At 43.7% G+C, this 22,320-nt stretch overlaps 3 protein-coding genes and 1 pseudogene across 4 annotated transcripts; 1 reads left to right on the forward strand and 3 right to left on the reverse strand.

The window, feature by feature from the left end:
- Nucleotides 1–67: 67 nt before the first annotated feature.
- Nucleotides 68–13,051, reverse strand: LOC136188600 (3'-5' exoribonuclease HELZ2-like). Its single transcript, XM_065976343.1, is given in 30 exon segments — nucleotides 68–341; nucleotides 394–561; nucleotides 614–791; nucleotides 846–1,100; nucleotides 1,362–2,056; nucleotides 2,110–2,235; nucleotides 2,310–2,432; nucleotides 2,486–2,604; nucleotides 2,656–6,400; nucleotides 6,455–6,530; nucleotides 6,585–7,007; nucleotides 7,063–8,556; nucleotides 8,606–8,728; nucleotides 8,778–8,955; nucleotides 9,005–9,059; nucleotides 9,111–9,443; nucleotides 9,498–9,534; nucleotides 9,590–9,657; nucleotides 9,704–9,788; nucleotides 9,849–9,890; nucleotides 9,959–10,036; nucleotides 10,083–10,133; nucleotides 10,194–10,283; nucleotides 10,337–10,491; nucleotides 10,547–10,583; nucleotides 10,644–10,835; nucleotides 10,887–10,952; nucleotides 11,002–11,531; nucleotides 12,868–12,922; nucleotides 13,010–13,051. Coding segments are annotated over 28 exon segments (9,351 nt in total). The 5' UTR covers nucleotides 11,233–11,531; nucleotides 12,868–12,922; nucleotides 13,010–13,051; the 3' UTR covers nucleotides 68–213.
- Nucleotides 13,052–13,681: 630 nt separating this feature from the next.
- LOC136188607 (uncharacterized) lies at nucleotides 13,682–17,338 on the reverse strand (annotated as a pseudogene).
- Nucleotides 17,236–20,662, reverse strand: LOC136188605 (uncharacterized). Of its 2 annotated transcripts, none has more exons than XM_065976354.1 (13): nucleotides 20,348–20,662; nucleotides 20,176–20,295; nucleotides 19,646–20,117; nucleotides 19,378–19,592; nucleotides 19,180–19,325; nucleotides 19,007–19,127; nucleotides 18,819–18,955; nucleotides 18,499–18,762; nucleotides 18,273–18,435; nucleotides 18,066–18,220; nucleotides 17,898–18,018; nucleotides 17,342–17,847; nucleotides 17,236–17,273 (listed from the first exon to the last, which is right to left on the reverse strand). In XM_065976354.1, the coding sequence occupies exons 2-12, from the start codon at nucleotides 20,197–20,199 to the stop codon at nucleotides 17,344–17,346; spliced, it is 2,322 nt and encodes a 773-aa protein (XP_065832426.1). In that variant the 5' UTR covers nucleotides 20,200–20,295; nucleotides 20,348–20,662; the 3' UTR covers nucleotides 17,236–17,273; nucleotides 17,342–17,343. The 2 variants fall into 2 exon arrangements, with proteins under 2 accessions (XP_065832426.1, XP_065832425.1); XM_065976353.1 differs by having other exon boundaries at nucleotides 17,236–17,847; nucleotides 20,348–20,479; nucleotides 20,531–20,653.
- LOC136188610 (ficolin-2-like) lies at nucleotides 20,535–22,309 on the forward strand. Its single transcript, XM_065976359.1, has 6 exons — nucleotides 20,535–20,817; nucleotides 20,872–21,021; nucleotides 21,069–21,149; nucleotides 21,202–21,306; nucleotides 21,366–21,453; nucleotides 21,503–22,309. Exons 1-6 carry the CDS (start codon nucleotides 20,755–20,757, stop codon nucleotides 22,174–22,176), a joined length of 1,161 nt encoding a protein of 386 aa, XP_065832431.1. The 5' UTR covers nucleotides 20,535–20,754; the 3' UTR covers nucleotides 22,177–22,309.
- Nucleotides 22,310–22,320: the final 11 nt, after the last annotated feature.

Raw genomic sequence — 22,320 nt, forward strand, 5'->3', positions numbered from 1 at the left:
ATATAGCAAAATTTCTCTAAAGCAGCCAGCATAGTGACACTTACATTTTATGTATATACATATATTTGGTTACATACTTCCTCTGATTCTTATTAGTCGTTTCAACCGCAAACTAAACGCCTAGAATGTTTCAAACACTCTACAGTACTAGGTAGGTAAAATAACGCAATAACGTATAAAATATGTATCAACGCAACAATAAATGTGTGAAAATTAGACGCTACTTTGGATATCAAACATTTTATAAGCCATATCAACTCCTGCCACAAAACACCCATCTCTCTTGTAACAATCAATCAACTTCTTCCACATGCTGTTAACGCTAAGGAGGTGCGCATTACCTTTAAAAAAGAATCAAAAAACGTTTGCAATATAACATAGGACGGTGAATACCAATGATGATCAAGCCGTGCTTTGCTCTAGTGAGAGCAACGTTAATCTGGTGGGGATCAGTTACAAATCCAAGATGCTTTCTTAGCCAGCCTTTTCCAGGGCACTCAAGTATGCGAGACTCAGGAAGTGAGCGAACGGTAGAAAGTATGACGAAATCAGCCTCACCCCCTAAACGCAAAGTGATAAATAAATAAATAATGAGTCGTATGTGTGCTCTCGCCTTGTGTTTCAAACACGGAACCAACTATGAGTTCCCTGAATACTTTCGTCTCGGTTGCGTCCAACTCTTGCCGCAGAAACTTCCTAATGCTTTCTCTCTGAGCAGAGTACGGAGTTATTACACGGATGCTGCAGTCGGAAAACTTTTTCTTATAGCCAAAAAACCTCACAATTTCACTCTGATCCAAGACAGTTAGTTGTGAGAGATTAATTACTGTTGGTACCAAACTTACCGCTAAATGCGCTTCGTTCTCGTTGTACTTGGACTCCTCTCTGCCTTTACCCTCTTGTGATACGAAGTTGACTTTCTCATCGCCGTCAACGTGTATAAAACACTTGCGAGGACAAATATCGCCTAATATATCCAGTTCGAGACGACGCCAACAATCCGGCCAGAATTGAAGACCGACGTCGTTTCTGTACTTTGTGTCGGAAAGCAGCTCTCCGCCATAGAAATGCTCGGAAGGAAAAGAGCAGATGTCTTCATGCTAAAAATTATCAATTTATTATTAATTCAAGTAATGTGCTGCGCGTATAATTCTGCGGATTGCGATTCTTTCTAAGAAAGAAGTTTTACAAGCATTTAGAGTGTTACAGTTACACAAGGATCACTCAAGGAACGTTCACCACAGTAGAGGGAAAATCACGTAGGAAACTACAATTTTAGCAACTAAGAACCATTGTACTAAACGGTGGTTTACTATACAATTATAATGTAAATAAAATATAATGCAAATAAAAACACTTACCATCCGATATTGGACCTTCAGTGTAAAAGCAGACTTTGACAAGCGTTCAAAAAGAGATCGTGAGAGAATCTCCTTCACTCTCATGTCAAAAACAACTGGACGTAGCTGCTTGTGATCTCCTAAAAGAACGACTTTTTCTGTAGTTTGCGCTATAGCGGCAAAAGTTTCTGGTTCTGTGCTCTGTCCAGCTTCGTCCACGAGGCATTGACTTGGCTTTCTGAAGTACCAAAACCTTTGACTGGCTACTTCACTGCACGTGCAGATGACGATATCGGCAGACTTGATGACGATTCTTTCAGCATCTTTTACCAGGTTATAGTACCTAGTCACTCTGTCTTCGTTTGGAAGATATTTCAGTTTTTCTTTCTTTGAACTGGCTTCCGTCCAACGCTTTTTCAGCTTCCTAAAGTAGCTTTCTAGTCTTCGTATCTTGAAGGCAAGGTCCTTCAGTTCAGAATCAGTCTCCTTACGAAACTTGTTTCGGATTTTCCAGTGGAGAGCAATATCTGAAAGAGATGCGTTTTTGCGAGCTTGATAACGTTGAGGTGTCGTCGCTAGAGGCAGACCAGGAGGGGCGTAACGTCTACAACGAAAAATCCACGGACCAGAGCAACAACGCTGTACAATACTCATGCTGTAGACACGAACAAGTGCCACATTTTCCTTTGCCAATTTAACTCGACGTTTTAGCAAACCTGAAAGAAAAAGTGCAAATGCAAGCAAAAAGCATCGGTATAACGTGACGTACGAGCAACAACGTCCACAGCCTCATTAGAGGGAGCGCAATAAAGGACGAAAGCCTTTTTCTGCCTTGAAATGTTGTCTAAAGCAAATTGCAAAGCAATGTGGATTCCTGTCACTGTTTTGCCAGTTCCTAAAAATCGAGACAAAGGTACGTTAGTTAGCTGTACAACTACCTACTATGCACGTGCACGGGCATGTGAATACCTGGAGGACCTTGAATTAATGTTATAGGCTGACTCTCCGCACGGCGAACGGCCTCACGCTGACTAGAATTAAGCGCACAGCCGCTGCCTTCAAGAAGAGTTTCAACAGATTGAAATCGGCGTTCTACAAGAACCTTGCTATTAATAGAAATAGTACGCTGAACTTAACAAGTGTACCATTTATATCAAAGTCTGATGTGCTCTCATCGCCAACACCCACATCGCAACGTAGAAATCTTTGCACAATTTCAGTTGGACGCTTCATTTCCAGCTTCTCCATTCTTTCAATTGTCCTTCTACAAACGAGACAAATATATCACAAATGCTATTGGCTAGGTTTCACGTACTTGATCGGAAGACTGGAATGAATCATTTGAACCATGCAAGGATGATCCGGCTTTAGATCTCTAAACAGAGTCGTTTGTACAGGACGAGAACTGCAGCACTTCAGTTCAATGACCATATGATTTTCGTCAGCGTCAAGGTAACTGTTGCTCACCAAACAATGAAGAACTTCATTATATTTTTCCTGCAAAGCCAATGGTGGTGAATCTTCCGTTGGCTCTTTCATTGTAGTCACATTAAAATAGCGCACGCAGGCGTAATTTAGCTGTTCGTAAGCAATGGCATTCTCCTTAACAAACAATGCGTCCAACTTAGCTCTGCCGACCCATGTTCCGTTTCCTTCACACCAGTCAATCACAACGTTGTCTATAAGACTTGGAGCAACAGTCGCTGAGTCTCGAACGCTAGTCGTAGCTAATTCAAGTTGGAGAATCCGAATCCAGTACTCCAGATAATCTGAAAGATCTCGAAAAGTTTTGCGTACACATAGAGAGCCAGGGGGAAGCATGGGAGAGAAGCATAGTTCAGGATGCTCATTGTGCTCCACACAAACGCTCAGCCCATTGTTAAAGTTGACAAGTTGAACAAATGGTTGAAGAAGTCCCTCAAAGACTTGACTGGATAATTGCACCGACAATAAATCAAACGTTGAAATTGTACATTCAAACGAACTGTTGTCATTGATGTCGTAAGCATCAGCATCTGCTTCGTCGTCATCAGTGTCATCAGAACTACATTCGCCATTAAACGAAAATCCACTGATCTGCGTATCAAATCCGGTGTCGTTCTCGACAAGGTTAGTAGTTTGGAACGCTTGAATTTTTCTAACTACATTTTGGACTTTTTCTTTTGCCCCTATTGCATCAAGAGCAGTTGCCTCATTGACAAGTCTTTTCCAGTGTTCCCCTTTGATTGACACAAATTCCTCCTCAGCAGGCAAAGGCAATTGTACAACCATTTCGGAATTAATCAGGGAAGGATCAGACAAACGTTCCATAGTCCAGTTTATAACAAAGGAGCAATCAGATTCAGAATCGGAATCTACAAAGTCAAGCCTGACTGCTTCGAGGCTTGACAGCGTTACAGAACGATTTTGAAAAAGAATCTGCGGACAGGCGGGAAAAAAGAGAACAAGACGATTGTGCTGAATACTTTCAACAACGCAAGCAAAGGTGGTCGGGTAAAGAGCCAATCGCTCAGAAAAAGCAAGCAGATTTAGATCCATTTTGAAATTTTCCGCATTTCTGCGACGATAATTCGATTGAGCGCAGAGTTCCGACAAATCAAGCCGTACCGGAACCTTGCGTTTTTTCATAACTCGTTGGAGCGTAAGGTCAACGTAGTTGCTGACGGGAGATGTAAAAGGTGCATAGAACGCGCCAAGATCAAACCGCTTTGTTGGAAACCGATTTTCTGATTCGGAACAAACGTAAATGAGGTCACAAAGGTTTTTTCTATAGTTTGACAGACAAGCAGCCAACTGAGGTACACGTTCCTCACAACGAAGCATATAAATGAGACGTTCCATAGAATCGGTTGCTGACAGAAATTCGTCACTCAATACCAAAGACGAGATACGGCGTGATAGTTCTTTAGGCAAGCTCATCGTCTCACATGCATTGTCTTCACGAAGCGTTTCTTCGTCCCTCTTTATAAGACTCAAATCAACAGACCCAGTTAGGCGGGCTAATGGATAATAATCAGCAATTGAAGCCTTACATTTCCGCACGTTCGCCTGACAACAAAGTATGGTATTGCCGTGATACTTCTTCAGTAAGTTCTCAGCAACACCACAATTCATTTTTAGAAGCAACTCTTCCACCAAAATACGGGCATCTGCATGTTCCTCCCAATTCAAGTCAACAAAAGATCTTCTTTCACGCAAACGATTAGTTCTCCATTTCACACTTAAAGCGAAAAGACTTCTGACATCGCTGTAAACCTGCTCTAGCTTTTTTCGATCTTGATCCAAGCAGTGAAAGGAAGGATTAGATCCCAGAATTATGTCCTGCACGTTTTCATATGTGAATCTGCAGCAAGACCGTATATGCGTCTCCTTGAATCGGGGAACCCCTGTCTCCTTGCCATTCGCATCAAAATCAAAATATCCAGCAATAACTTGTTTCTTCTGGCCAGGCTGAAGAGAACAAATCACTGTACTAATCCGCTCCGGCAGCATCCAAACGTTAACGTTGTCTTCATGATCCAATACTGTAGTTGCCAATGCTTGAGCCCGCTTGTCCACTTCTCCACCTTCACGAACTTTCGCTGCAACATCAACAACGTAGACACAGACTGTCCATCCGCCAGTTTCTTTCTGTTGAAGACCGAACGCGTTTTCGATAACGCGAGATTTTCCAGAACTAATGGTAAAAACTGGGGATTCTGGGACAGCAGTGAATACTGGCGGGTCAGGATCTCCTTGATCAGGATCATTTTCAAATCCTGGGTTAGAAATAAGGTCATCCACAGCGTGCCTAATTTCAAGAATCTTTCTTCCTGATTCAAAATTTGTTCCGAAAGAAATGTCAGCAACTGGCAAGCCAAGAGGAAAATGAAACTTTCGAGACCAATCACCAAACTCGACAACAAAAAGTCTGTCAGGCACTTTGGGTAACTGAATGGAATTGGCTGGTTTTATTCCGCGTTTACCGTGCCTTTGCACTGAAAATAATGAAACAGAAGCCTTCGCTTTAGACTTTTTTCCTTTAGTCCAAAACGGAGGCTGAGATTGGTCCAAAGGAACAAACAACTGCGGATTGTTTCTGTGAATTTTACAGAGAAAACGTTCTCGCCGTTGCTTGTGAAATATTCCCACTACCCGACCAGAGGGACGGCTTCTCTCGCACTTGCCTTCATCTTCAGTTGACAGAACTTCTACTAGAACGGGCTCGCGATCAAAAGCTCTATTTCTTCTCAATCTTCCCTCTATTAGTATGTCTTCTTCTTCATCATTTATGCAAACGCCGTAGGCTTCATCGTAATTAGGCTTTACATCAAGAAAACATTTTCTGTACTTTTCAGGGTGCTTTCTGCACAGTTCTTCCATTTCGCGTAAATTCAAGTGCGGCGTGTAGCGAGAAATCGTCTCACGAGAAACCTCCTTCTCCTCGTAAAAATCTAGTCGAGTAACCGCTTTTGACTTCACTCGTACAGATTTTAACTTTACATCATCCCCGTCCTCTGCAACATCCTGCACGATAACTTTCTTCACAGCTTCAGTTTGCTGCACTGACGGCAGAACTTCTTCTCTTATATAAGGCTTAACAACGTCTTTATGAAATATCTTCGCCATTTCGTCGTCACTAGATGGACAATCAACTATAGATTCATCGGAATCCTCAACATCGGTGTCTCCGCTGCTGTCTTCATCGCCTGCAGGGTCAACAACATCGCCTGCAGGGTCAACAACGTCAATCTTTGTACGACCCGGCAAAAACACCGGTGCATCAACATTAAATTGTGATCTTTTCGCCAGCAACTGGCTGACTTTCCGGGAGAGCCACTTTTGTCCTAGCAGACTTTTTGCTTCCAAGCACGCTTCAATGTACCTTCTCCAGGTAGGGCCAATTTTACAGTCAAATAAGCAGTCGGCATCGCCAAATACAATAGCTAGTGATCTAGCTCGCGTCAACGCCGTATTCAGCACCCTGCCATCGGAAAGAAAATTTGGCTCAGTTTCATAATCTTTCGTGTAGGTGTGGCACGTCATCACCGTGCTTAGCAACACGGCGTAGTACTCTTGACCTGTAAGCAGTAAGATTCTTAAAAGGAAATAAGAAAATGAAACAAAATATAGACCTTGACAAGCGCCTGATGACACAACTCTAACGCTTCCAAGTCGTCGACTGCGAAGAAGCTGACGAATGAGAGCAATCTAGAATTTTTCTGTATTGATTCTGCTTATAAATTCCGTTGCTTCAACTCTTACCTGCACCTGCTCTGAAGACAGGACGCAAATTTTGGATAGATCAACATCACCCCAGTCAGTCGGCCACTTCTCCCGAATTTTCTCAACGTGCTCAACAATCAAATGAGCCTCTTCTTGATTGAAGTAGGAACCGTCGCGTCCACCGCGCACGGCTTTACCATCAGAACAAACGTAGAACGAAAAGGGATGAAATAGTGGATGAGGCGTTTGATTTTCGCACTGAGCTTGATCGCGAGGAATAGGTTCGCTCCCGCCTAACTTATAGAAAAGTTTTGCAAGAAGAGAAAATAGATCGTAGTGGCTTCGGTAATTTGTTACGAGGTCCGTTTTGAAGGTTTTCTAAACTGAGCGGTACATTCTTTCAAAAAACGATCGCTGCAGCTGTCCTCCTCGAGCAACAGGAGAAGCAACTGGTGGAGAAGACTAAATAGTAAAAAATAAAGTCATTAGACCTCTTGGAGGAAACGTCCTAGCGTACCTGATAGGTGTCACCTGCTAAAACTAAAACAGTGTTTTTGCCTGCTAGCGCAAGAGGAGCAATCGTTTCTGGTTCTGTTGCTTGGGCAGCTTCGTCAACAATGATGTGAGTAAAGTTGCCTGGAAGTAAAACCAATTTAGCAGACGTCATCAATGTTGTTACGACGACAAGAGGCGTTGGTCCCTGCAGTTCACTTTCAGACGGCATTCGAAAGAAACCGTCTTCTCCTTGCAGAAAGTGTGGAAGAACATCTCTGTCGACAGATCGTCTGTCGCGATATGTATAACAAATTCGCATAAGCCGGTTTATTGTCCTTTCGTTCATCAGATGTCTGACGTACAAATCTGCAGCTGGGTTGCTCTGAGTGCAAATAAGAACTTTTGCTCTTTTGTTTTTCTTCACAAGCAGACGCACGGCCTCCGCCAACAGAAACGTCTTCCCGCTTCCAAACGGTCCGTTAATAATTCGATGAACTGACGAACCAGCCGTCTTGCAAAACACGAGCCCAATAGCGTAACGCTGCCTTTCATTATTCCAAATCTTGGGATCCATGTCTGACAAATCTTTGATAGCTCTTGAAATAGCCGAAGCATCCTTTAAACTTACAGACCGAAAATCTGGGTTAGCATGTGACTGCAAGACATTTGTCGGCAGTCTGTCAATCGCGGAGTGCAAGTTAAGATAATGAGACCGATCAAATCGAAGCTGAAAATCTCCGTTCAACTCTTGTTGACTTGACATGTCCGAGAGTTTCTTCATCAGATCTCTGTTTCCAGCCCAATTTAATCTAACAAAATCGTCTCTTATTTCTTCGACAAGGACTTCATAAACTTCAGGAAAATCACTTAGCCGCAGATAAGCGGTGAGGGAAGATGCTGAAGACACTGCAACACCAACAGCAATTTTCACTGTAAAAGATCCATCAGTTTCTTTGCGAAATTGGGCGCCTTTCGCGCTCACGATAGCTGATTTTTGTTGCCGGTGCCTTTCTTCTAGGTACAAAAGAGTGTGAAAACGCTTTCTGTAATCATTTTCTTTTCTTGGCATTTTCTCAACTTCGAGTACATCTAATTCGTTTACAGCAGTTGTGAGATCTTCCAAACTTGGAATCGGCGAATACGAGTGAGACAGCGAATAACCATCTTCTTCGCTCAGCAAACCGAAACGCTTCACGCAATTCTCATCAATCTCCCAATACTCGTCTGGCTTCTGGAAGGATTTTCTCAATTTCTGCATCACTCGAAGGGTCGGTCTTGTAGCAACATCAACAGACAGCGACTGCAAAATGTACGGAAAATGACCACAGTCAATGATGACATCTTGCATAAACGAGCCTTTGAAGTTTGATTCAAAATCAACAACTAGTTCCACTTCTTTTGTTCCGCTATGAAAACAAACGCATTCTTCCGAAGAATATTCGACAGCGGAAGAATCACAAAAAAGTTTATAGGAAAATGCTGCCAAAAGTACCACTTGTTTCAAGCAGAGGCCCTCCTAAATCCAAGAAATCAAAAAAGTGTGAAATATTTCCCTCATAGCCTACTCTAGTGCAAGTTATCTTGCAGTTGAAAGACGACAAATACGGCGGCGAAGTCGCAGACTCCACAAAAAGCAGTTTGTTACGCGGCTCCCACATGACATCAACTCCTTCGAAAGTCTGACAAATCTAAACAATGAAAATTGTACTTTACCACTAATAGAGTATTAAAAATTACGGCAGAATTATTTGCATCTCTAAATGCTTTCTTTAAAGCCTTAGAAACAACTTCAGAACTTGACGAACACTTCTTGCTTTGCTCGATTGTATCAAACTTTTTCCATTCCTTTAGTTCTTTGTTGCTATGTGAGCGCACGCAGTCGTCTCCGTTGGGACACTTCTGGAGCTTCTGAAACCTATAAAAGAACAAGTATAATAAACTTTTCAGCTTCATTTCGATCATACATAGGACAGAGATCAAGACGATATCCTGGCGGAGGATAACGGCGGTTGTTAAACTCTAGTTATGTAAAATCTTAGCCAAAGAAATCTTAAACCCAACACAACTTACTAGGATTTCTGTCTAAAGTCCAAGCTTTTACTTCTTCGTCAGAATGTGGAAACTGACACGAACTGATTTTACACGCTTGCCTACAACGGCAGAGACGGTACGTCCCGCTGTAATCATTTAGTGGACGAGGTCGGATTTCCTCCCAGTTGGAGAGACTCGCCACTTTTGAGACAACTCTGGCCTTTGGCCACAAGAGTACCCATGAGCAATCAACGTGACGGGTACAATCGCCCTTCTCATCGACTTCTGATAAAACCCTTTTCCGATAGCATTCACGGCAAACAACAATCCCTTTTTGAACCACAGCTGGATGAAATATGCTTTGACGTAACTCTGAAGACCAAGCTCAAGGTGAAGGAGAGGAAACATTGCGTTAAAAGATCTAACTGGATGTTTCTTGAGATGAGAGACGAACAAACAACGCCTAGAATTATTCAAATACAATTTGAAATTGTTCGGAGGTATGAGAAAGTCTGTGCCTTTAATAATTCTTCAGACCGACGTTCAAGCGACTGTTCGTATTCTTTAACAGCATTGAAGTTAGCGCCTAAAGCAAAGCTAGGGTTTACGAAGACTTCAAGGAGCACTCTAACCCTCGGGACAGCTATAGAAGGCCGAATCTGAAGTTTCGCCTGCTTCCGCTTGAGGAGGAAGCATCTGGGCGTTGATGACGTCTTGCTATTAAAGTAAAGAGAGGAATAATGTCAAAACGAAGGCTCTTAATCTTAAAGGTGTTACCGCTTCATAAGTTTCTTCAGCTGAGCCAGTAGCTTCTGTAGACTAAGATGCCGCGTGAAAGAAGCTCACAGCTCAGAGTACAGACGTAAAAAATGGTAGATAAAAGGTACCTTTTCTTCTGCAATTACTTTCATTCGTATAGGTACTCTTGTTTGATCAGGTACTTCTGATTGCTCTCTCGTAGTGTGCTAAAGGCAACCGTCAACCAGAATGAAAGTACTGTGGCACTATCACCTTTACAGTTGAATTTTGACTCTTCGAAGCTAGAGCGGCCTTCGCCACAGCCTGTTAAAGTTGCAAAATCAGCACATGCATTGTAAAGCAGACTAACAGATGCATGTTTACTTCCGTCTTCGTCTCCAAAGAAAGCGCATTGACCGACGACTGCGGGAGCAAGCTGAGTCGTCTTTGAATTCGTTCACAAACTGCTTCGGTCTATCCATTCAACAATCAGAAGATAAACAGAGAAACTATAGCAAACGGCAAACCGGTGCAATGGAAAGAATCGTTTGATAATCACGGTAAGCATATCCGTGCTTGTTCTGCTGTTCATAAGCGTTAGATCTCAGTTCAAGGCATTCTATTGCCCACGAATCAACGTCGCGGTCTTCCTCGGGCCCATCTATACGTGTAGATTGTAAAGCTATTAAGAGGAGTTTATAAGAGAGAAAGTTTAAGTGCGATTCATTTTAATCTACCTTTGGAAGTCAAATCAACAACGATGTCAAGGCGTTCCTAGACGGAAACCAGATAATCTTGAAAGCACATCTGACAGAACTAAGGAGATGGCCTTACTAATTCCATTGACGCCTTTGCCATCACGCATAAAATCTCGCGTTGAAGATTTTTCGCTTCAGGTACAAAGCGACTTGGAACAGACTCGCAAAGCTTCAAAGACAAAGAATACAGCGACATTGCAACAGCACGGGTTGGCAAAGAACGAGCTTCTTGAAGTAGCCCATAGCTTTTGGTGAAATGAAGGCAAGCCTAGGAAAAATATAATTTTGAAATGAAAAAAAGGACTACTACGAGACTTGCCCGATTCTGGTCTTCTATCACATCATTGCTCATTGTGAAGACGGTATGGTATCGCCTTACAAAGCCCTAAACAGATCCGTTCAGAATATCGACGCATAAAACGATTAACACTTGCATCTGAAAGTTGATCAAGTGAGATTTGTTCAAGATTGCCTATATTAATCAAAACTGGGGCGCTAACATTCCGAAGGAAATTCAATGAGTTAGGGTAGGCGAGAGATACGACGAAGTTGATAAAAGCGTCTCCAGGTACGGTAATTTCCAGGATGCAAGAACCGTCTTTAACAAGAATTTCTATTTCTTTCTTTTCAAGTCTCTCCAGATGTACAGTGATCATCTTTTTCATTTCATCATAATGACGTTCAAAATCCTTAGCTCCTTTTAGCTCTGGAAAAACTATTCTGAATGACACACTTTGGCCGAACTGCACAGAAACAGATCCGGTTTTGTACAATTTCTCAACAAACTTTTCACGAAAGCGAAAGTTTCCATAAGAGCGTTTGACAATGTGCCCAATGACTTGCTGGATAACACTTTTTTGCAGCTTGTATTGCCTTTTTAGGGAATTGATTACGAAAATCCAAATTACTTCAGAGTCTGTCCCCTGATCGTCCGTAGTTGTTGAATCAGACTCGCTATATGTCACTAGAGATGTGGCAAGCGCTGGTCGTTTACTACTTGGTTCAAGACGCTTTGCGGTACTAGCAACAGGTCGGTCATTTTCAGTTGCAGCTGATGACATCACCTCCGAATTTGTGTTTGCTAATATGCGCAATACCGTATCGCCATTCTCAATTTTCTTTAATGCTTCGCAGAATTGGCTAAAGCTGGGAGACGGCTTTTGCATAAGCCGGGCAAGAACTTGCCTTATGATATCTTTTAAGGAAGATGATTTTCTGTCACGAAAAGTATCATCATACTGTTCAATTGTAAGAAGGCTTTTGGCAAGAAGGAAGTCGAAAATGCGACTGCCATCCAGTTGTGCCAGGGAGTCAACAACTTCTACAAAGTGCGGACTAAGGCAACGTGCCCACTCTGAATCAGCCATCTCTCCTGAGGAGTCTTTTCCGGCTATAAAATAGGCACGCACGTTACAGTGAAACCTCTCTTAGCGGACACTCTAATTTTAGCGGATACTCTAATTAGCGGGCACCTCCTACCAGCAAACCTCTAAGAGCGGGCAACCTTTCTATACGGACAAAAGACACGGTTCCAATAGCAGACCTCTCAACTAGTAAAACCAGTTGTAACCGTGCGATTTGCATGTCTTAATTAAATATCTTCGACCACGCCTATTTCTGAAAAGTACACCAACAATTTTACACTGCCACATAAAAACATTGAGAGGCAACTTGTCAGAGCTAAAACGTAAACTTTAAAGTTTTTGGTTATGGTCTGGTTTTGGTTTTGTAGTTTTGTTCTGTAGTCCTGCAAGCTGGCTTATGTATATATGTAACGTCAGACAGGTCATATAGCGCGCCGAAAATTTTAACTGGTAATTTTGCTCATTTGACAGTGCATTTTCGAGTTCGCGCATAAGGAACCTAACGAAAGTGGGCTGCTTTTACTTTGATTTATGATGTGTCGTGTTAGTCAAGGCCGCCCCACTAGGAGGCTCCTGATCAGGACCTCAAAATTTCGTGCGATAGGTCTCTTTGATAATGAACCAAAAGCAGACGTTTGAGCTGATATTAGTCTGTTTTTAGGGCCAGTATTATAGGTTAGGCGGGTTAGGGAAGTAAGGCGGCTCTAAACTTTTGAAAAACCGGGAGAAAACGAACCTCAACAGTGAGACCGTGAGAATCGGTGAGACCGTGTGTCTCACGGTCAAACCGTGAGAGTTGAGAGGTCTGCAAAAGTACGTGTGACTGTCTGCTTTTGAGAGGTTTCACTGTATAGAGGTTTCAATAGCGGACACTTCTGGACCGTGTCTTTTGTCTGCTACAGTGAAACCTCTCTTAGCGAACGGACAATTACGTACCAGAGTGTGTAATTAGTATCCGGCTTTGAAAGCGCGGCGACCTCTTCAAAGTGACCTATTCAAGTAAGCCTAGGGTCAAAGCCGAAGTCCAAAGGAAAGCGTCTCTACACTGCGTGGCAGGTCGTCTAAGAAGAAGTCTTACCTCTTGAAAAGATGAAGTACAATTACGCCTTGCTTTCGGAGTTTAGAAATGACTTCAAACGGCCCTGGAAATGGCGATACAGCAAGCGCACAGCAAAACGCGAAGCAGGCGATCTTTCCCGGATAGGGCGTGGCAACGAATTTCGCTTTCCATGTGTCACGACTGCGCACCCGCTGGCGCAACCGTGGATTGTCCGCTGGGGGACGCAGCCCATTCCGGGCCACGGCCCCGTTCCGTCGACGCGCTCTCTGTAGCTAGTTAAACTTAAGCTTTATTGACGTCTGCTTAGCTACTCCTCCTGGTCACCAGTTTGGCCAGAACTGGAGCCCCTCCTCTAATATTCGCTATTAACCTCCTGACGTCACTACTACACTACGTAACATAAACACATACGACACTACACAGACAGCCCGTATATAGAATCGTCACACATGTTTGTACAGCGCACCAAAAGCAACAACATCACGTGAGATGCTCGGTTCCAACTCAACCCGACACTCAAAAGGCAGCGTTAGCAGGCTACATCACATGCATGTGTTGTCAGGGACTGTCATAGTGCAGGGCCGGCGGAGCGTTTTTGAAGTTGGCCCGGCACTTTTCGCGCGCGAAGCGCGCGAAAAATTTTTTGACCACGCCCATTCAAGACAAGGTTTTTAATTAACTCACTCAGAATTTAAATTGTCCGAAAAATCTTAGCCTACTTTCATTATCCGTAACAAATTCGTTTGCTACTTCTAAAAGATTTAGTTTGTCTAGTTCTTCTTTGTATGAGCTCAGCGTCATTAACTGATTTAGTCGCTCCTGCCCCGTTGAATTCCGAATATAGGATTTAATTTTTCTCATAGTAGAGAAGGATCTCTCGCTTGTAGCATTTGTGGCAGGTAGAACAAAAAGTAAAGAAGATACAGTGCCGATTTGGCATAAAACGTTCTTCTAGTTTGGCGAAAGATTGCGTAGATATGTCAATAGATCGTTAATCATAACTTCATCAGGGGATTTGCCCTCAACTGCAAAGTTACATTGTAGTATTTCTAGCTGTGCTGAAAGCTCTTCTTTGTGAAGATCGGCCTGTACATACATGTACACTAATCCGCTACACGTGATATAGCTACGGCCAGACTGCCTAACGTCAATATAATTTTTTTGGCTTTACAAAATGTTGGTCCGGCAGCTGCCGGACCTGCCGGACCCGTCGCGCCGGCCCTGTAGTGACAAACCCACTAGACAAGACAGTACATGTAAGTTCAATCACCTTACCCCCGCCATCTGTCACGGTGCCATTTAACGATGTTGGCATCCGAAATGAAATCGTCACTTTCTCGCCTACATCTCCCATTAGTTGCACGTGGATAGATGTTTCCGTTTCCGTAACAGACTGAATTCTCTCTTCGGAGATGGGCACCAATTTGGTCATTTCTCCCAAGAGAACCCAGCCGTTTGGAAACACGGGCGCCACGTGATATAATCCAAAATCCCAATTGCCGCATTCTGGCAACTTCACTGGATGTGACGCGTCGAACGGCTGTGGCGGCGATGTCATATTGTGAGGATAACTGACCCACAGTTGCTCTGAAAACAATCGACCCCTGTCGCTTCGTACTTGAGGAAGATCAAGTAAATAGTCAGGGGTAAAGTTGAAGACGGACGTCATCTCAGCAGAAAAGATGTGATGCCATTGGAGATTGCGAATCTAAAAATAGTACGTTAAACCTATTTATGATCACAACGTCTTTAGTATACTTGTGTGTGAGTCGTCCACACAATACCATTGAGTGCCTCTGTTTCAAAAGCAGCCTGAGTGAACATCGCGTTGGTTGCTCGCATTGGCTTTGTGGGCTTTAAAATTCTACCGTCTTCGGTGCTAGGTAAACATATGAAAATATTTTTACGTGTTGCAAATATACAGTACGTACCACGTCTGCATAACAATATCCCTGTCCGTGAGGTTATAGCGGTCGCCCGGTCCTACGGGGCCAGTTGAGTAGACCGCTGAGAATGCTTCAAGTCTCGGATACATCTCTTCGGTCTTATCCGCGCACGTTGGTTGGTGAGGAAATGTATAAAAAGTCTAGAAAGACAAAAAATTGCCAAATACCGGGAGAGACTTTTTGCGTACGTCCTTGAAAGGAGCAATGCCCAAAGCCTCGGCAAAAATAGCCTGATACCCGATTTCCCACTGACTTGTATTGGCATGATAGTCGTGGCTAACTCGCGTCTGAGTGACAGAAGGAATTTCTAATGATTGCAGTAAATGACGAGGATACGGCATACAATATCTACACCACCAAAAATTCAGTAACCAGTATTTTGCCAATGTGTCTGCATAGCACTAACTGTATGGTGAGTCCATGGCGTTGGGCTGCCTGACCCATCTGCAGCAGCCACGTCCGACCAAGCGTTACGTTTTCTTGAAGAGCCTTAACTTTCCGAACACAGTTAACAGCCAATCCTGTTCATAGACAAAAAGACCCCAATCTCTTTTTGCCGTGCCCAAGAGAAAATCCCAGAAATCTTGCGTCACGGGCAACGACGCACTTTCTTCAACGATGAAATCAAATTGACCACCATTCTGCTTAGCGTAGTCGGTTTCAGGTGACCTTAATTAATTAACTAATTAATTAATTGTATAGCGGAAAAAATTAATCCTCAATTAAAGTTTAAGTTACAAGGCAACATGAAAGAATGCACGATTAGTTATAGTTTCTACCATTCTTCCACGGAGACTCCCCAACTTGTAAACTAATGTACACTAATTCCATTTCTTTCTTACCAAAATCGATTGTGAGCAAAAAGTGGCCATCCCGTCCGGTTGTGAAGATACGAGAGTCCGTGCGGAAAGACTTCAGGCATTGCTGTCCAGTTCTTTACACCGCCGTGCTTGCCCTTAAAGTACCACCAAGAGTCGAGCTAGAAATCACCTTTATTCAGCGCCTATACAGTACATCAGTATCTAAGCAGAGTTACTTGAAGATATCGAAACGGAATATTTTTCTGCTCGGCTGCTTCGTAAACTTGTAACATCGTCTGCTCATAATTGACTTCACCTTTATAATAATGATAGCAAGCTCCGTTGTCTGTCCAATATCTACAGAGAAATATATTTATTCAACGATTTCAGCCGCATGCCGATTTGTGCTGCAAGGTGCCGGTACGTTCTTACGTCTACGGTAAATTAAATCGCGCCTGTATACCCGATGTAGTTATTTGAAAAATCGGCTTCTCTGAAAGCATCTGTTTTCCCATAGCGTTCTCTCATCAGTCTTCCCCATCCCGCATAGGCATCGTTGACGCCGCTTCCTGCGTAGAAAACGGTCTCGTACTCGAATCCCTTAGGAATCTAGAGGAAACATGAATGTCGACAACCGTACGTTGAGACGCGTTCTCATGCCATTAACCTCTACTGCCTTTCCCAGCAATCCAAAGCTGAGATAATTACTCTTCTTATCCATTCCTGTCCAAGACGACTGGCTTGCAGCCATGAACTGACTTGCAGGCGACATGATCAAAGCGTTTTGCATGTCTTTATCGAAAACAGTCACAGGACCGCCATCACCGCCACCAGGAAGAGACGCTGCTGACGTCCAATCCATGATTGACGTTCCACTGGACACAGCAAAGTCTTTAGTCAAACAAACAATTAAACTAAGTCAAATAATAATAATTTTTTCTTACTTCCACCAAAGTAAGTCGTAACTCCGAACTGGCCTTTTTCACCCTCAATAACAACAGATGGGAATCTGCTCATTATCTCATCTGCACTTGGCGCTTGCGTCTTTTCGGCTCCGTTTGGATAATGCTGCACGAATGATATTATAGGAAAATTTTCGTACGTTCGAAAAGATGTCAAGAACGTGATGTCACTCTTTCCTTGCCATTCAAGTTCGATTGCATTGAACGGACCCCAGAAGTCCATGCCCGTGTAATTCGAGTGATTCATCAGCTTGAGACTTCCGTCCTCGGTCGTCATCCAAGCCCCGTTTGCGTGGACACTCGTTGGACCGCTTCGGAACCACTTTGAGCCGGACACAGTTATCGTGTACGATCCGTCGTCTGTGTTCACGTTCAGATCAATAATAGAGGAGCGGCCACGAAGTGCTTCGCTTCCTGCTAATAATAGAGTCAGTGCTATAACAGCAAACATTGACTAGGAAGCGAAAAGAATTATAGATGGGTTAGATCAAGAAAGAAATTGAGCTCCTTACGATCTCAAGTCGAAGTCTGGTGCATCACGTGGAATGCTCGTCTCCTCACGTGCTCCAGCCCACTACAAACGAAAACAAAACCCGAAAAGAAAAAAATAAGTACAAATCGCTTTTATCATGTTTTCCTGACGTTCACATGCACGTGCTGTCGGGTACTGAAATCGTGACAAAGCCGTTGGACAAGACGGCGCACGTAACTTCGATCACCTTGCCGTCACTACTATTCGATGATGCTGGCATCCAAAATGAAATCGTCACTTTTTCGCCGACGCTTCCCACCAGTTGCACGTGAACAGACGTCTCCGTTTCGGCAACCGACTGAATTCTCTTCTCAGAAATGGGCACCAATTTGGCCATTTCGCCCAAGACAACCCAGCCGTTTGGAAACACGGGAGCAACGTGATACAGCCCAAAATCCCATTTCTCGCACGGAGGCAATTTCAGAGGATGCGACGCGTCAAACGGCTGCGGAGGTGACGTCATATTGTGAGGATAACTGATCCACGACTGCTCCGAAAACAATCGAACGCCGTCGTCGTTGGGCTCTCGATGAAGATCAAGCAAATCGTCAGGAGTGAAGTCGAAGGCAGACACCATCTCAACAGAGAAGATGTGATGCCACTGGAGACCGCCAATCTAAAACAGTCTAAAGTAACAACAAATAGCCCCATTCGTTTCTCTGATACTTTCGTATGAGTCGTCCACACGGATCCGTTGGGTCCACCTGCTCCAAAAGCCGCTTGAATAAACATTGCATTGATTGCTCTCATTGGTTTCGTAGGCTTTAGAATTCGGCCGTCTTCAGCGCTAACATTCATGCTGACATAAGGAATAATGCATAAGATTGAACCTACCACGTCAGCATGACAATACTCCTGTCTGTAAGGTTGTAGCGATCGCCTGGTCCCACGGGACCAGTTGAGTAAACTGCCGAGAAGGCTTCGAGTCTTGGATACATCTCGTCGTTCTTGTTTGCACACATCGGTTGATGAGGAAACGTATAGAAAGTCTAGTGAAACAAAAAACCTTGATACATCTCTATCATTTTTGTACGTACGTACGTCCTTGAATGGAGCAATGCCCAGTGCTTCTGCAAAGATCGCCTGGTAGCCAATATCCCATTGGCTTACTAAAGCGTTTTGATAGTCGGCGCTGAATCGTGACTGCGTGACAGATGGAATTTCAAATGTTTGCAGCAAATGACGAGGGTATGGCATGCAATACCTAGATTGCTTGACATTAATTAATTAATCAAAAACAAGGAGACGTCCTTTCTCTCAAACTTACTGTATGGTCAGCCCGTAGCGTTGAGCGGCTTTTCCCATTTGCAATAGCCACGTCCGACCCAAAGTAACATTTTCTCTCATCGCTTTCAAATCGTTAGATGCCTTTGACATCGCATCCTGTTCATAGACAAAAAGACCCCAATCTCTCTTCGCCGTTCCCATCAAATTGTCCCAGCAATCTTGCGACACGGGCAAAGCCATTCTGTCTTCAACGATGAAGTCAAATTTGCCGCCATTTTGCTTTGCATCATCGGCTTCAGGTGACCTTAAATGTGATTACACACGATAGAGACTGTGATTCAACTAGTATTGTCTGCTCACCACCATCGATGGTGAGCAAAAATAGGCCATCCAGTCTTGTTGTGAAGATATGGAATTCCGTGAGGAAAAACGCTTGGCATCGCTGTCCAGTTTTTCGCACCGCCGTGCTGACCCTTGAAATACCACCAAGAGTCAAGCTAGAAAATCTCATTACCAAATGTATTGATCTACGGCAAGCAAAGACACACCTGAAGGTACCTAAACGGGATATTGTTCTGCATAGCTGCCTCATAGACTTGCAAGATCGAATCTTCGTAGTTGACTTCGCCGGGATAATAGTGATAGCAAGCTCCATTGTCTGTCCAGTATCTAAAATCATCAAACATTCCAATGAACTCACATCGTATGAGTGACTATGTACCCAATATAGTTATTAGCAAAATCGGCTTCCCTGAACGCATCTGTCTTCCCATAGCGTTTTCTCATTAATCTTCCCCACTCCTTATACGCGTCGTTGACACCGTTGCCCGCGTAGAAAACCGTCTCATACTCGAATCCCTTGGGAATCTAAGAAAAGACATTTGGACAGTTGAGCAAAACGCTCTAGCACTCTAACGACTTCTGTCGCTGTTCCCAGCAATCCAAAGCTGAGATAATGACTCTTTTTATCCATTCCTTCCCAAACTGACTGACTCGCACCCATGAACTGACTTGCAGGCGACATGACCACAGCGTTCTGCATGTCTTTGTCAAAAACAGCCACAGGACCGCCGTCATCACCCCCAGGTAGAGATGCAGCTAATGTCCAATCTATCGTCGTCGTACTACCAGTCTCTATAATAAAGATGTAAGAAAAGTGATTCAAAGCAAAACGACTTCTCCCTTACTTCCGCCATGATCATGATACGTCGTGACTCCAAACTTACCTTTATCACCTTCAATGACAACTGCCGGAAAACTGCTCATTATCTCGTCTTTATTGGGAGCTTGTGTGTTCTTGGCTCCGTTTGGATACGATTGCACAAATGCAATCATAGGAAAATTTTCGTACGTTCGAAAGGATGCCAAGAACGTGACGTCACTCTTTCCTTGCCATTCGAGTTCAGTTGCATTGAACGGACCCCAGAAGTCCGTGCCCGTGTAATTAGAGTAGTTCATCAGCTTAAGACTTCCGTCCTCGGTCGTCATCCAAGCCCCATTTGCGTGGACACTCGTTGGACCGCTTCGGAACCACTTTGAGCCGGACACAGTTATTGTGTACGATCCGTCGTCTGTGTTCACGTTCAGATCAATAGAGGAGCGGCCACGAAGTGCTTCGCTTCCTGCTAAGAGAGTTAGCGCTATAACAGCCAACATTGACTAGGAGGCGAAAAGAACTATAGACTGGTTAGATCAAGAAAGAAATTGAGCTCCTTACAATCTCAGTTGAAGTCTGGCGCATCACGTGGACTCGTCTTCTCACGTGCTCCAGCTCGCTTCAAACGAAAACCTACCCCATGTACTGATGTTCAATCTATCGTCGTCGTACTACCAGTCTCTATAATAAAGACTAAGAAAAGTTATTCAAAGGAAAGAGTCTTCTCGCTTACTTCCACCATGGTCATGATACGTTGTGACTCCAAACGAGCAATGACAACAGCTCAGCCTCAGTATCTTATCTTCATCCGGAGCTTGTTTTCGGCTCCGTTCGGATACGATTGCACGAATGCAATAACGGGACGCTTTCGTAGGTTCGAAAGGACGTCACAAATGCGACGTTGCTCTGTCCATACCTTCCGTTGAAAGGACGTCACAAATGCGACGTTGCTCTGTCTATACCATTGGATTCCGTTGAAGGGGCCTCAGAAGTGTCTGTAGTTAGGATTATTCATCAGCTTGAAACTTTCATATTCGGAAAACAAGCATCCAGTATCTCCGCTGAAGCCATACGCTTTCGGAAGCCAATGGAGCAACCTCCCGTATATAGGCAAGTGTGGTATATAGGGAGGAGGTGTGGATGGAAATTGATCTTCTGTTCTTCTGCTTACTGAGCTACTATGCGACCGACGTGTCTTCTCAGGTAAACAGAATAAGACAGATTTCTTTGAGTCGAAGAACCTCTTTTCTACCACAGACATCGTCCACTGGGTGTGATAAACACATTGTTGGACCTCAAGGACTGCCAGGGCCGGTAGGAGCTCAAGGAGTGCCAGGGCCTGTAGGACCCCAAGGTTTACCTGGCACCATTGGTCCACCTGGATCCCCTGGTTCAGCAGGAAGAGAAGTGAGTTGCCATTTTGGCAAGTGATTTAGGAATAAGCCAATTGGTAGGGTCTTACTGGAGAGAGAGGATTATTAGGACCACGAGGATTAAAAGGTGATAAAGGAGACAGAGGAAATGCCGGTGTACAGGTACCACATGATTACGAAATTACCAAATGACCTAATTGATTATTTGCAAAAGGGAAAGACTGGAAAGGCTGGCCCAAAAGGCGATAAAGGCAATCGAGGTTTTTCTGGCCTCACGGGACCCGTGGGGCCCAAGGGTCAGCATGGTCACAAAGGACAGGTGTTGTGCTATTAATTAATTAATTAAACTAATGATTTTGAGAATTTTTGTTTTGTTAGAAAGGTGAACGGGGCATTCAAGGTCTTCCTGGTGTCATGCCTAGCAACACAATCGAGTCACTGCAAAATCAACTCCAAGATCTTCAAAGTATACTTTGAAATGCTGCAGGTCACTTCTAATATAAAAATGAATGTAGAAATTGTGAGATCAATTTTCTGCGACTGCTCTTGTCTGCATAAGCGATCTCCTTATCTTTCAAGTGGCAGTTTCACAATTGCCTTTGAGGGACTTGGCCTCATTCCTGTGTACTGTGACATGGAGACCGATGGCGGAGGATGGACAGTCTTTCAAAGACGAAAGGATGGATCAGTTGATTTTAATCGTGAATGGAATGACTACGAAAGAGGATTTGGCAATCTTATTGGTGACTATTGGCTTGGCTTAGCTCCCCTTCACCAGCTCTTGCAGCTAAATGGAGCAAACGAATTACGAATTGATTTGAAAGATTACTCAGGAAACAGTGCATATGCCAAGTACAGTAGCGTTAATGTGGGAGACTCTACTTCCAAGTACAGATTAAGCGTTAGTGGGTACAGTGGTACAGCAGGTGATGCAATTACAGAGTCTGGACTTTCAGCTCGAAACGTGAATGGAATGAAGTTTTCGACAAAAGATCAAGACAATGATAGGACCGGTAATCACTGTGCTGCTTTGCTGAAGGGTGGTTGGTGGTTTAATGCCTGTCATCGTGCATTCCTGAATGGTTTGTATGGAAATGGTAGTGGCGCGAATCGTATCACTTGGCACACATGGAGAAAAACGTCATCTTTGTCATTTTCTGAAATGAAATTTAGAAAAAGGCATGAATAGCATGGAAGGGACTAACGTTTCTGTCACTGAGCCTTCCGTGTCAGTTTAGATGTAAATAAACGTACTCGTGGCAAGCGCCGTCCATTTCAGTTCTAAATAGGCAAGTTGACTGCATGTTCTGTCACATGTATCTGCAAACACAAA

The sequence above is a fragment of the Oscarella lobularis genome, chromosome 7 (assembly GCF_947507565.1).
Source record: "Oscarella lobularis chromosome 7, ooOscLobu1.1, whole genome shotgun sequence".
In the NCBI taxonomy this organism is placed as follows: domain Eukaryota; kingdom Metazoa; phylum Porifera; class Homoscleromorpha; order Homosclerophorida; family Oscarellidae; genus Oscarella; species Oscarella lobularis.